The sequence below is a fragment of the Chroicocephalus ridibundus genome, chromosome 11 (assembly GCF_963924245.1).
Source record: "Chroicocephalus ridibundus chromosome 11, bChrRid1.1, whole genome shotgun sequence".
Classification (NCBI taxonomy): domain Eukaryota; kingdom Metazoa; phylum Chordata; class Aves; order Charadriiformes; family Laridae; genus Chroicocephalus; species Chroicocephalus ridibundus.
Genome location: NC_086294.1, coordinates 21084376 through 21099518, shown reverse-complemented (window position 1 = coordinate 21099518; position 15143 = coordinate 21084376). Strand labels below are relative to the sequence as shown.

Sequence of the window (15143 nt, the reverse complement as noted above, 5' to 3'; positions counted from 1 at the left end):
TGTCCTCCACCTCTGTTTGTGCAGAAACTTCTCCCAGTGCTTTAGAAGCTCAGTCTCTGGCCAGAGGGTGTACTGCGCACACGGCCTTTGAACCTCTGGGTTTCAGGTTGGGATGATGGCACTGGTGCATCGATGTGATTTAAGGATATTATTGGTATCAGGTTATTTGGGGAATCATTAATTATTGTATAATAACCTGCAGGTAGATTGCACGCAATTTTACATGTAGGGGGTTTACACGTGCCTGATCCAGGGAAAGGTGGGAAACGTGTTTCCCACACATGAAATATTTACCACGTGAATCTATAACTTTCTCAGTGAGCTGATGAAAGAAATATATCATCAGCACCCTCAGCTCAGGGTGACGAGTTTTAGGGTCCCATGCCTACTGTGAGGAAAACAACTGCAGACGACTGGATTAACACGGCTCTCTGACATGCTATGGCTTTGATACTGCTGATGCTTCTTGGTCACCGTGCTAAAGTTACAGTAGTTTACCTTGAGGTAGCGGCAACCAAATGCTGGTATCATGTTACAACAACAGTAATGCTGTTATCTGTCATCGCTTACACTGAACAGAGGCTCTTTTAGCAGAAGTATGACTCTGGGAGGGCTGCTAATTCAGTGGCATTGTGTGAACTATGACAGACCGCGGAGCTGGTTTATATTTTTTTTCCAGTGACTGAAGACTAGCATCTTCAGTAAAAATTAAAAATAGTTAACTCACTTTTTATATTTGAGGAGTGAAACAGGAGTGAAATGAGGAAAGAGTGAAGGGAAAAGTGGTTAAACTGAAACGAATTGATGGAATATTGGTTCTTTTACTAAATAAGGATAAATTCGGTTGGTTATGTGACTGTACGCCCTTGATAATAAAGTACTCTAATGCCGGAAAGTCCGTCACAATTTCAGCTAAAGCAGCTAAAGCCCATCAGCTCGTAAAGAATAGTCTATGGTTTGAAGCAAGGCAGAGCTTGGGAGGCTCCTGTGCTGTGTGAGCCAACAACCGGGGCTGCGCGTGGGGCACGGGCACGCCAGCGCTTAGCGCTCGGTGCTCGTTGTGTCAACACAACGTAACGGGTGTCTGTGTGTTCGGTTATCTTGCATCCAGCGGTCATAAACCAAATACACTGCGTGTGCTCTGTAGGCAGATGGCAGAAACTCCTTCCAACTTTTTTTATGTGATAGGAAGGTAGCTGCGGTTCGAATTTAATAAAAATTTTAGATAATGGAGCTGGGCACAAGTAAAGAGATATAAGAAAATTCAGATTTTCACTACTTTAAGAAAAAAAAAATATTAAAAAGTCAGACCTGGGGGCAAAATTAAATTACAGAAAACTGAGCACTCCAGCCTGCCTCTGGACTGTTTTTAATTCTGTTTTGTGATGTTGTTTTTTGGTGGTGTTATCTCTTTCTTTTCTTATTAAAAGTCTGCGAGAAGAAACCAAAACAGTCTCTCTGGGATTTTAACTCACTCATGGGAGAAAATGCCAAACACACTTTCCCAAACTACTCTAAATTTGTCTGATGCATTATAACTCAGTATCAGAGAGCTAGAGAAGTCCAGAAGATGCAAGATGAAAAATTGATACGCTGTGCTTCACTGTGCAGAACACACAGAGCCGAGGAAGAGAGACCGGGAACACTTGGTGAAGCGAGCAAGGAGTAATCGAAGGCTGTTTTGGGCAGTCCTACCTTCACGTTTGGTGATTATGTGGGTGCCTCCTCAGCTAATTGCTGTGCTGAGCTGAACGTTTACTGCGTTGGTAACAGCAGACCCTGGCAACGCTAGCTGCAGGAGCCAGAGCAAGGTCACAAAAATAATGTAGACTATTCTGTTTCTGTCATTATGGCGTTGCCCGAAGAGTCTCAGTCAACAGACTCGGACTGCTTGAGGCTCATCCTCCGTGTCGTATTGCCTTTCTTGGCCCTTCTCTGCAGTTCAGGAGGAAGATACATATTTTCTAGTGAAATAAATAATTTTCCAGGCTTTTGGTTTTGGCTTTTTTTTTTTTTTTTTTTTTGGTTTTAACCCAGTGAATTGTTTAGCATTCCATAAATGCAAAACATAGGTCTGATTCTGCTTCCATTTTAAATCAGTGAGAACACTGAAGGCAGGGAGAACAGGTTTGGGGCTGTTTTTTTTTTTTTCTTAATTGGGATATTTGACAACTCGGGAAGGTTATGTTTAGAACGGAGTTAGATGGCTGTATCTGGTGTTTAATTTCTCTTCTGCAGAATAAATTTCCTGTTGTAAAAATGCCACAAAAGGTAGCTACTGCTGTTTATTGACTAAAGAGCCAAGTAAAATCCAGCTGTGAACATGTGGGTAATAGGAGGTTTTCCCCATGCCTATATTTGATTTCCATGCACAGCCTCATGCTGGTAAATATCAGTGCAAGTCTCAATTTTTCTTTTGTGAACAGAGTACCTGACATGACCTGTTAGTTGTATGTGAAAAGGTCTGCAAGGAAAAAACCCAAACCAAAACAAAAAATAAAACATTGCAACAATAGGCTTGTTAGTAAATGGAACCTACATGCCTTAAATGCCAAGGAATTTTTTCCCTTCATTTTTCCGTAGCTTTTAGTAGAGCTGGGTTGAGCTCAGATTTTCTGTAGTGTAGGGAATATCGCTATTTTAACAATTTTTCTCTGGCAAAGTGGAATAAAAAAGCGCTCCCTTCAAGTAAAACTTAAAAACGTTGGAAAATTAAAGAAACTATTGGTCAAAAAAAAAAGGTTTTATTTTATCTTAATTTTTAAAAAGAAGTTGGGAATTTTCCATTGTACAATAGGAGTTTTGATTGGAAGAGTCATCTTGAAAGGGAAAAAAATTAGCTTTGTCCTTCTGAAATTTCTAAAGGACCATTTCTACATTTTTATTATTTATTTTTCCAAATGAAATTGCATTAAACAATGCATTTTCTCTATACTTTTATTTTAATGGCAAATAACTAGATCTGGTTACCAGTAGGTGCAGGAGAAGTTACCGATTGAGAGGCAGAGAAGTGTGTGGGAAGTGCACAGAGAGCCCAGGAGCCGCGAATGGAAGAGTGTTTGCCTCCTGGTGACCTCTGGGCTCGCCCCTCTACTGGCGTCAGTACTGCTTGGTGTGCCAAGCGTTCACCAGAAATAAAACACCCATCAGATACTGTGTGAGACAACTGTATTTGCTGTATCACATCCCCGGCATCCTCTTTTGTGGAGAGGACGGCCAAAGCAAGGGGACGGGCTGACAGCAGAGCTGGTTCTGCGAGGTCCTGAAGTACGTGAGTAATACCTTTGTCTCCATCGGTACTGCTTGTGTATTTAAATTTATGCACATATTTAGTACTCTGCTGAATTGGTATGTCGTACGGAATGGGTGTGCAATCCTTTTATCTGATGGACGGTTGCTAATTATTGCACTGGCCCGTGTGTTTTGGTTTTACTAATTTTGCAAACCCACGTATACTTACTGCTGTGTTTCAACCAGGAGTCTAAAGTTGTCGTCTTCTATCAAACGCATTTATACCTCAGAAAAGGTGCTTTTTGTCAATTTTGTTTGCCCTAGCCAGGCTTAAATTGTATAACCGGCACTCGCTTTCTGGGTAGCCACTGGTCTGGCTGACCTTGGCAGCACGACAGCTGTCGTATTTTCACATGGATGAACTGTTCTGGAACAACTTCTCCAATGTATCGGGAACAAACAAGCTTTTCTTCAGCATCAGGAATGCAGCAGGTCTTCTTTCCAACTATTTTTTTCTCCTTCCACAGACATATTTATTGTGGCAATGGCAAGAAAATCCTACTGCTAAGCCTTCGTGTTTGAGTTCCTTTAAATTTCCTTCAGGGGAGTGACAGAAAAGTCAACCTAGATCATGTCAGAGCTTGCTTTCTTTAATTTACTTCTTGTGTTTTTTTTAATAAACATGGATATTAATTTGTAGTGGCAAGAAAAATAGGAGGGCAAAATCCTTTAACATCTTTATTGTTAGCTTTCCATTTCTGCTGTATTTATTTAATTTAAATCACTGTGGTAGTTAGCCGTGGCAAAGAGCGTGGTGCTGCTGGGGAGGGTATTGCACAAACTCAAGGGGTTTGCTGTGCGATGGACGAGATGGCCAGCAATAAATGGCAGGGAGTACTTTATACAAGTGGAGTGACGTCCATGTGGTAGCGTGCTTGCTAGGTCCTTCAGCTGAACAAGGGAATCGGGGGATGGAAGGAGCGGGAGCGAGGAGGGAGCTGGTGTCAGGACTCAGCAGTAGCGACGTGGGAAGGCAGCAGGGACAACCAGGGAGCTCAGACTGGGCTGGGCTAAGAGTCCCTCACTAGCCGAAGGCGGAGGGTAATGGTGAAAGCACAGTTCTGCTGACACCAAAACTTTTTGGGGAATGCAGCAGTTCTGTTAGAAAAAAAAATTCTTCATCTCCAAAAAGGAATTTTCTATCAAGTTATGAGAGAAGAGAACGCTCCCAAAAGAGCCAATAACCCATTTGTTAGAGCTTCTACCTGGCAGATGGAAGTTCAAGTTAATTTTGGGCCCGATTCAGACTGGAGGTTTGTACTTAACTGATGGTTATATTTCTGCCTCGCTCCTTGCAGTTACTGAGGGATTTGTAGCAGTACGGTGCCATGGCATGGAGTCACTGCTCATCAACTTCGCTCCGTGAGCAGTTTTTGCAGCCTGCACTGAGCTGCATCTTATCACGCCTACGCGTAATCTAAAATTACCTGGGTTTCCCCCAAACTTCAGTCCCATACCCTCCAACCACGTCTCTGTCAGATATGAGGTGAAGCAAGGAGTTCTTTGATTTAATAGCTATGTTAAGTCAGTAAATGCAGGTGCTTTGTAAAAGTTCGCGTGTTTCTGGAGCTGAGCTGACGCGCATGGAGCTGGCTTGTGTTTCTCTGCTCCATATGCACCAATGGTCTTCACACCAGGGATGTGAATAGCTAGGAAGGGAGTCAGAAAATATATTTTGTTTGATTCATGCAAAGAAATAAACTTTCAATGGTAGCAATAAGTTTAATTGATGACTGAGTCTTGTGTGGCAGAAGCGCTGGTGTTCAGCAGTCACATAAGTTTGGAGAGAGAGTTAAAGTTGAAGATTTTATTGACACTCCTGTGTTTCGCAGATTTTTTTCATCTTGGGAATGAATTTCAGACCCTAGTGGTTAGTATTAGTGCTATATATCCTCTGTGGTTAGTATTAATGCTATACAGCCCTGCCAAACGGGGAGAGAGTTAGAACTGAAAAAAATAACCCACTGTGAAGAAGTTAGATGCAAACAAACAGGGGTGGATGTTTATGCTTACAAAGAGCTCAGCTCTGTTGGCACTTCTCCTGGACCAGTCCTGTCAATCTAAATCTGAAATATTTGCAGAGTGAAGTGTTGCTTAATGAGCAAGGCTGGCAGGACCAGGCCCAAGGTGAAGAAGGCACCTGGACGAGCGGTTTAAAGCAAGAACCGAGAGACTGGGCGGAACCCCGTGAATCAAACTGCTCCCCTCTGCCCTTGTGCTAATCTCTTTGCATCCGCTTTTCTGCCAAAGCGGGGGGAGACCGTCAGCCGGCACATGCCGTGCCAGCTCGGGAGCTGCTCAGCCCTTGCCTAGACAAGTGTGGGATGCCTTCGCGTAGCCAGGGGGACTCTGGCTCTGGCGTGTTCCAAAACAAAGTGCAGCCTATAGTTTGTTTTGTCTTTCAGTGGAATAAAAACACGGCACTTGGCAGAACGCGTTCTGTAAACTGGCGACTTTTTACTTAAAATACAGTGAGTGGACTTGGATGTGTAAGCTTGGTGTCTTGAAAGTTCCTTGGAAAATACTGTTATTTTCTTAAGTTAATTTTTTTCTGGAGTTGATTTAATTCAAAGGAAGTTTTGTTTGCTTGCTTGCCTGAGGTTTTTTGGTAGGTTTAAATAGATGAGCTTCATTTCTTCTGCAGTTTATTTTGGTGAAACTTCTGTAGAATTTGGGGGAGATAGCACAGTGCAAATGGTGTTAGACTTCGAAATTTTGGTTTAGAGTTTGCAGACCCCAAAAGCCGACTCTTGTATTTCATAGTGATTTTACAAGCCTTCGGGCTGACAAGAGCTCAGACTTTGTAAGGGAAGGGAAGGCCCAGTGTTTCACTGGAGAGCTTCACGAGGAGCTTTCCATCGCCTTTGGGGCCCTTGAGTCAACGCGCCGACCCCCATTGCCCAGCGCTCGTGCATGCTGTGCAAAGCCAGACGGGCAAGACGCTTCCCACGTTTGCGTGGCTGATGCTGTCTTTCAGCGCCGTTACTTTTCACTATTCCGTGTCCCAGCTCCGCTCAGGGCCGAGGCGTTGCTCCAGGGCCGCGGCAGACCGGGTGGGCAGCTGCTGGGCTTGGCGCTTGGCGAAGCCGCCAAAAATCCCCCGGCAAACCCGGGGCAGCGCCGGCTTCTCCCCAAAGAGTAAGTGGCTCTGAGAGGCTTTGCCACATAAGGGCCTGTTCGAGGCTGTAGGCACCAGCTGACAGGGATGTCTTTGCCTCCCAACAGATGGCCGGGCTTTTTATTTCAGCAAGCAATCTCACGCGGAGGGGTGGTCTCTGGATCCTGCCAGCATTTCGCATGACAGGGCCAGCTTAGGGCAAGAGGGATCTGATGTCCGTGCCCTTCATAGCTCATGAGCTAAATGACGAGCTGTTGACAGGAAAGCCATCATCTGAAGTGTAAGATCCTGAACTCTCCTCGCTTTTCGTTTTTCTTTGGCGGAATTAATGCCCTATTTGCTTGTCTCTCAAAATCCATTCTGGCACGAGTACAAACCCTCGCCTGGTGGCAAGCAGTTGTCTGGATTCGAGATGCCAAGATTTGTGCTGACAGCTCCTTCTACACAATCTGAGTCAGGCTGTCACAGCTGGCCATTAGAGGCTTAAAAAGACACACGCACGTACAACAAATAGCACCAACTTTCCATTATTGAATATCAGAACCTGCTTGATGAGGAAATGTAATGGCTTACACCGCTTCTCAGTTTAGCGTAAACAAACACAGTGTCTCCAAACCCTTGCTCAAGTGTGGTGGTGGTTTATTCTATGTTGATTGCCTGCTCTTATTTAGGAGTGCAGGTCTAGAAGGGACATCCTGGGGTAGGAGATCCAGTCCTTGGTAATCCCAAACATCACGTTTTATAATCCTCCTCATTACCTTACTTTTCTTTAATGAAAACAGTCCTTTGTAGTTTCTGTTTGTCCTTGCAGCCATTTGCCTAGTAGGATTTTCTTGGCATGGAGGAACAAGCACCAAAACTTGCCTCGTTGAGGGGTGGTATCACAACTCGGTTGGGGCAAAGAATGCTGCTCATCAAAAAGGGTTTTTCTGAAGCTGTTTACGCTGCGGTTTTGCCTTTCTTGGTGGCAGTGAGTGCAAATTCTGCTGACCTAGCGTTCGGTTTGGGTGCTAAAAGATGGATGCTTGCAAAAGTTAACTTTCTGATTTAAAGCAAAACAAGATCAAACAGTTCCCCACCCAGCTTTCTCTACATGGAGACAGGTCAGATTAGCTTCTGCTTAGTCAACTGATGGTTATTGCAAGTGTAACGCTGCTCTGTCTGGTTGCGCTAGGTTTTAAACTTGCTGTAGGATTAAATTTTGCACAGCTGAGCTTTACTAGACCTTAGTCTGTAGTTTATTTTGGACAAAAGGTTGATAAACTTTGGCTCTCAGGGAGGAAGCCTGGAATCTGAGACCCACTATTATTCATTGACTTGTCTTTATGAGTTTACAGTCCACTGATGCATAACACTGAAGGAAATATTTTCAGTCAAATGTTTGCTTTTTTCTTTGGCTTTGTAAGATGCAGTGTCTTTTCTTAGATATATGTCAGGGTCATATAGCTACATCGGTGAACTGTATATGGTCAGGAAATAGACTGCATTGAAAATATTTCAATTTTCTGTGAAGTCAGTCTTTTAACTGAGACTTCCCCTCTTTTCCTCTCAGAGTTTTGGTCTCCCACTAACCACTATTTGAGCATTAATTTTATACACAAACTGGGTTTAATTGTGGAAGGGAGATTTCAACTGTGTGGAACATTTTCGGTATTTTTGTATTAAATCAAAATTTGCACAACAGCAAACTTGTAGAGCAAAACCCCGTTTATATGTAAGAGAATTTTCTTGGCTGGCATTTTTCCGTCCTCTTTTTGCTGTGCTGAAATACGTGTCTCTTACTTCCTCGCTGCTGTGGATGGCACGGTGGGGCTGGCCGTTAGGCACGATAGAGGGACTGACTCTGCAAACTTTCATGGCTCTGACACAACAGATCTATTAATTTACTGATTAAATGTTTAGGACATTCTTACGTGTTTTGCTTGATTGGGGCCCACGTAAGCTCTACTCTTTGGATGGTCAGTGGGATGATTCGTCTGAGTTGGGAATACAAATGTAAATATGGCTTTGTGGCACCAAACGTGCAGATATTACACAGTACTACTGTGCACTGTTTATAAGATGTTAATGTCTGTTTCTCTTTCTCCACAGGTTCTTCTTGAAATTTTTCCTCAAATGTAACCAAAATTGCCTAAAAAATGCAGGAAACCCTCGAGACATGCGTCGATTCCAGGTCAGTCGGACACGCTTCCTCCTTTGAAAATCAGCAGCTGTTAGGGACAGAAGTACTTTGACCCAAACTAACCTAGTAATTCACTGGAAGATGCTAAAAACATAAGGTCACAGAATATTGCCCGAGGACTTCTTGTCACAGCAGAATTGACAGGAAGTAGTTGGGTTTTCTTGCTCTGGACAAGAGAACTCTTGAAGATAAAGTCACCTCCACGGGAAGTGAAAGCATGAAAAGGAAAAATCAAAATGACCGTACTGTTGTATTAGGTTATGGGGCTACCCCGCCCTGAGATACTCCCTTCTGCCGCGGGAACTATGTGCCTTCATGGAAACACTGAGCGAGAACCGTGTTTATTGGAAGGGGCGGAGGAGGGTATAAGAGCAATTAGTAAAATCAGGCTCGTGACTGCGCTTCAGCAGTCATTCTTCAGCAGTGTTAAAGACTCATAAACTTGCATCAATGGGATGGAGGTCCATCCCTGTAGTCAGCACTTGGAAAAAACTATCACTGGGTGTATATTTCTTGGGATGTTTTGGGCTGGTATTTCCCTGCTGTTGCAGCATGCGGCAGTGGGGCTTGGGAACTGTAGTATCAACACATCTTCAGGTGGCCACGGTCATTTTCTTATGCTACGCCTATGTCCACAACTACCTTTGCGATTAAGTACAGCACTGTCCCGTTGGAAGATGGTCTGCACTTGCCTTCCCCAGTGCTGTCAGCGGAGTGGTGTGGTGGCCATGCTGAGAAATAGTTGCTCCAAGCCCTTTATTGAAGACACGGCCCTTTGACTGTGCCAATAATGCTTTACCTAAGTATGTGCTGAATAAAAATATGGGGTAGAGAGCCGAAGGACCTTCTCTTTTGATGGCAGGAGTGTATATGGTCCAGGGAGAAAACACGATAGAGTCTGTCAGCGGGGCTTTGCCTCCAGGTTCTGAGGAAGAAACAGGAGGGTTGTCCCATGGACTACATGGGTCTCTGGAGGAAGAACAACTCCAAAAGACGGCTGCTTTCTGCAGTAGCTGAGGACCATGTTTTCTTCTTTTCCAGCATTGTCGCACTTAAGCAAAAGTGCTAAATGCTATGTAAATGGCAATATTATTTATATGTAGAACATATGTCTTTTGTTGAACTGCTTAATTGCAACAACGCTGGAAGGCAGAAGGGTGTTATTTGCCCCTCCAAGCATAGAAGTGCAGAAATGAGGAGATGTGGCCGCAGGGATTAAATTAATCAGTATAAGAGGTGGGATTAGCATGGCAGAGCCCTCGGCTTCTCACCCCACACGCCTCCCTCCGTCACATTTCTCCTGTGATTCAAGAGGGCATTATCACTGAAGGAGAAAGTGGAAAAAGGACTCTCACCAGCACAGGGATTTAGGCCAAGCAGTCACCCCTGGGGCCTGTCAGAGCTTGCTTCACAACATGTACACTCTGCTGGGTTTGTGCTCGTCCAGGCTCCAGGCTGATTTTCATATGGTAATGCCTTTGCGTGTTCTCTCAGAACAGCAATCAGGAGTCTGTGTCGGCGAGTAGGTAGGACATAGGAAAGGTTGTTGATCTCTTGACTTGTAAAGACATTCTGTCATACAAACCCAGCTTCACAGCAGTTGAGCTTTCCGTGTGTAAACAGAGACTGCTTAATTACACAGGTCATGTCAATTAGTGTGACCTTAGCATTTTCAAGAAATTAATCACTTTCAGCCAAGCGAACCACTTATACTATAATACTGGGTGGTATTGAAGCTTGCAGCGTTCTGTTAACTGCCCAGGCTTATTGTTTTACAGTAGCTGCTTTTGTTTCTTTTATTTTTTTTTATTTTTATTTTTTAATTTTGAGCTTGTTCCTCTTTTAGTAATAGACTTCTTGAAATAAACCAGCCAGACTCTACTGGGTCCAGGCTTCATTTATGATTTCTTAGGGTGAAAAGGACTGAGCATACACATAGTGTCTCAACGATGCGATGCACCGAGATGTTTGAGACATTGTTTGTGCAGGAACCACCTGAAATCTGGGCCCCTGTGAAGTCCGTGGAGGGTTTGCTGTCAGCTGCCTTTGAAATATTGCCAGTGACTTACAAGGTCTCTAATAGTTATGTCAAAGTTCTGCTTAAAAACCATGAGAGTAAAGTATTTCCAGATACTTTTAAAATAGTAGCATACTCTGTCCACAACAAAAAATGGAGATTTTCCCTTCCTTTACTTCATTCCCCGATCTGCGTTGGACTGTTAAGCTGCCCAGGGCTTTGTTCATCTTTTGGCTATGGTCTGTCATTCATCAGTCCCCAAAAGTTGCTAGGAGTTGCTAGAATGCAGATTATGGTTTTGGTGGGAGAAACAGCGAAGGACTAGGGACACGAGTCTTGCACTATCTAAGGACAGGTCCTGCAGAAAATTTCCTTTCTTAGTAGTTTGTTGTTGTTTTTTTTTTCCTGCAGCAGGGATTTGTCTGATTATCATACAGTATAACACAGGTTAAGAAAGTACAGGGAAGAGGCAGCGTATATGTTGATTCAGGCGACCTGTGTGTGAAACTTCATTCAGACTCACACATAGAAATGAATTAGGAAGTTTTTTTCCAGAACATTGCGTGCAAATGAAATAGTGTGATAAGCCTAACATGAAAGCAGTTGTGGTCCTGGAAGGAAATATGTTTCTCTGCATGTCTGGGATGTCCAGGCATGTGACAACTGAAGCGGCGTCAAGTGCCAGCAGAAGTGTGTGCTGGAGCAGCGCTGGCCCTGGCTGCGTTAGCCGTGTCTCTATTAGCAGAGGGGGACAGTCGGAGAGAAGTCAAGTGCTGTGCAGGGACTCAAGACAGCTAAGTGTTCAACTGTGCTACAGCCTCCCTGCTTGTCCTTAAGAAAATAATTTCATCCCTGTGTGTTTCATCAGCCCCATTTCACAGAACGTTTGGTGATATCAGGTATTGTCACCTTTGTCAGCCTTGCCTTTTTATTCCAGAAACCCCATGGAGCAGATGCTCAGTCTGGTTTTGCATTCTTCTTCCCAATAAGTCATCGGTCTTAGTGGGATGGGCTGTAGTGCTCCAATTAGTGGTAATAATAATAATAAGTAGATGGTATCATGGGTGAACTCTGCTCAGATTTTCTTTTTCAGCACTAAAAACTCATCCATACAAACTAAACAGTTTTGTATGTTATTGTAATTAATGAAACCCAGGTGCCCTAGTTATCTTGTTGTTCTTGTTTTCGCACAACTGCTTGCAAACTGACACATGTCAAGTTTTCATTTAGAGGAAACTTTTCATACTGAGTCACTGCATAAAACCCCAAACGCTCGTTTATTATGGAAACCTTGAAAGTCACTGAGAAATTGCCATGCTGTTTGATTCCGTTACCACAACCTCTTCCTCGGCCTGGGCTGCTCGTGTGCCTCCATGGGACGCTGCCACTCATGTTTGAATTGAAGCCACTTGTGTCTTATTGCAAATTTGCATAAGAGACAGAAATGATGCTTCATGAATCCCAGATAATGGAATTTGGACATGCAAGGCTCCATCCCCAGAGAAGGGAAAGGCAAAAAAAAAAAAGAGGCTGAAAAATAGCAGTGAGAGCTGTGGCCCAATTCAACAAGGTAATTAAGCGCCTGGCCTGCCCTTGAGCACGTGAGCAAAATTACTGAACATATTGTACTTACGTGCTTTAAGTTGGGCACCTTTTTAAGTGTCTTGTTAAATCGAGAGTGATTTTTAGTTACCAGAATAAAGAAGTCAACACATTGCAGGAAGAGGTCACCAAGTGGTGATGAAAATAAAGACGTTGCTCAAGCCATTTCTGCATTTCTGCATAGCTTTCAAAGAGCAGCAAGCGCAGTAGTTACAGGTTTAACACTAACGACGCACTTCAAACCTGGAAATCATCTTAATCAGGTTTTCTCTGCCTTTGCCACTGGATGTTGGGGACATCGCAAAAATATCAGATCCCTCACCATACATCAGAGAAAATGAAAAGCACAAGGAACATGCTATGTCTTAATCAGTTAGCAAAGCTTAATGGGCTGTGGTTAAAAATGAGGAGTCATGCAATGCTTAATTTTGATATATTAGGTGAGGTACTATAACAAATAAACAGGCCGAGTGCTAAACGTGGATAAATAGCTTGATCTCCAGGCTCCTGGTCTCTGAATATTTTTCTTTAAAGTAAGCTCCAGAGTATTAACAAACTGAACTATTTAATGGCAGGCAGAATAATTCACAGCCGTGATACGTTAATGCGGCTGATAGTGCCAACTTCATTGAAGAAAGTTGTAAACCGATGTGTTTCTTTCATACCTCTGTCTCCCCTGGTGTTGATACAGGATTTAAATTCAAAATCTATGAAGGGCTAAAGCTAAAGCTCAAAATCATTTTCCATGTTTGCCTGTCCCAAATTAAAACTGTGTTTTGTTGACAAAATTTGGAAAGGTTTGAGATTTGGCAGGCCTGGTTGTCCCTGTGCTTACATTAATGTGTCAGCACCTCATTAATCATTTATTAAACTGTAGTGTGCCTTTCCCTCTTGCTCCGGCCTGTGTTTTAGGATGCCTCAGTGCCCGTTCCACGTATACTTTGGCTCTCCCCTCCCCCTGATTTTACGATTTCTCCACAAATTAGTTTTAGCATGTGCTTTAGTTTGAACATATCCCAGTCGTTTCAAAATCAAAATGAGGAGAGTGTAGTATTTTTTTAGATTAAAAAATATGAGTAGAACTTGTAAGTATGTAAGTGCTCTGCAGCAATCCAGGTATGTAACTGTGGCACACAATATTCAAGGTATATTTTTTCTCTGTTAATAATTAGGGGCATTAATATTTTGTTAGTGCAGTGTATGTTCAGTATTCCTGTATTAATGAGATTTGCATTTAGAGAATTAAGCAGTAAGCGTGTGCTGCTTCTTACAGGTGCACTATGAATAATCATTTTTTTTTTCAGACAGATACATAAAGTAACCACTTTTTTTGTCTGCATTTCCTGAGACTGGAAACAGTTTCTCTTGGGGATTCCTTTTATAGTTCCTTCTGCTAACGACACCGAAGAACCACACCAATGTGGTCTCTCTGTAGTAAATCAAACTCTCGCTGTTCAGGAGGTCGGTAGGAAGACACTGTTAAGTAATTCGAAATAGGTCGCATCAACAGTTTTGGAAACCTGAGGTGGGGCGGGGGGGGAGGGAATTAAATGTAGATTTACTCACATAAAACTGACCTCAGTGGTATCGTTACCTGGAGTTCTTCCCTAGAAAGGTGCATGTATAAAGGCAGCTACTTACGTATACATTTTGCACAGGATTGAGACCAAACTTGCTATTATTAGTCTTGACCCGTTATTTTTCTGGAATCCTATTTCTAGAAATGTTCAAAAGTTTGGGTTTCAGCACAGACCAGCTTTAGTGGGAAATCTGCGCGTAGCTATATGGTTTTCGGATTGGGGAAAATATTTTATGTTGTAGCCATTGTTATTAATTGCAGTAGTGTTAATTTTCTGATGCATCTAGGCAGATCGTAGAAGATAAGGAGCAGGCATAAATCACGGAGCTGTGACAGGCAATGCCAGCTAAGGACTTGGCTCAAAATCCCAGTTGCAAAGAATTTACAATGGTTGCAAGTGCACAAATAAGATTGCAAACCCTGAGCCACTTACTATAAGATCATATTTTATTGAAAATATCATAAACTTTATTCTATCCCTCAGGAATGCAATGGATAAATTACTTTTGAAATCCCTTTTGGAATTTTATATATAGGGCTTGGGTTTTTTTTCCCCTTAGTTTGATTTCAGAAAAACTTACCTACAGTATTTGGTGATTTCTTTTTCCCAAATTTCCATCTGTAAGAGCTCTTGAATCATTTATTCTGTATTTTAATATCTTTCACTTAAAACACGCACAAAAATCTGTTGCCTGGAATGCCATTCTGAGGGATGGGTTTAGGATCCTTTAGATGTAAACTGTTCTCTTTTGTATTCCTCTTTTTAAAGACAAAGACTTCGGGATTAGCTGTGGGCAATTTAGCAGCGTTCCTTACTTTATATTTTTGAGCATTTTAATTGGTGGTCGGAAATAGGTGGAAAATTTTTTCTTCAACTTCTTTTTTTAGATCCAATTCATGTGATGAAATTGAATTGTTGTAAGCGATCCTTTAAATGTCCCCATTTGACCAACTTTGAGAGGCAGCAGCTTCCTGAGAGAGTTGAAGTAATGTTTGCCAATCCTTGTAAAGCATTTCACCTCTTCAGAGGCTAAAGCCTCTCAAAACCAAGAACAATTAAAGCGAGAGCCTTTCAGAGCGACTGGGGAATTCAGAAAAATAAATCAGAAATCCTCTGCCGTGGCTCTGGAGGCTTGCCTCATTATAAGAGCAGATCTATTAGCCCCCTTGCCATTGTCTTTCATTTCTCAAGTGAGGTGATTCTAATTAAATTAATCTGCATGTCAATCTATCGGTGATCAATCAAAAGGGCTGAGGTCCCCCTTTGCGGCAGTGTGCTTGCGGCTGACAGGGGCTGATAATGGAGGAAGAAATAAACTGTCGAGCAAAGTTAATTAGTCAACATAATAGGTGG

The 15143-nt window shown here is 42.8% G+C and overlaps 1 protein-coding gene across 14 annotated transcripts in view; it reads left to right on the top strand.

The window, feature by feature from the left end:
* Nucleotides 1-15143, top strand: part of EBF1 (EBF transcription factor 1) — a 287079-nt gene that overhangs the window by 172488 nt on the left and 99448 nt on the right. For all 14 annotated transcript variants that reach the window (XM_063349004.1, XM_063349009.1, XM_063349003.1 and 11 more), the window contains one exon: nt 8501-8582. In XM_063349004.1, coding sequence (XP_063205074.1) covers nt 8501-8582 — 82 coding nt within the window. The remainder of the gene's footprint in view (nt 1-8500; nt 8583-15143) is intronic.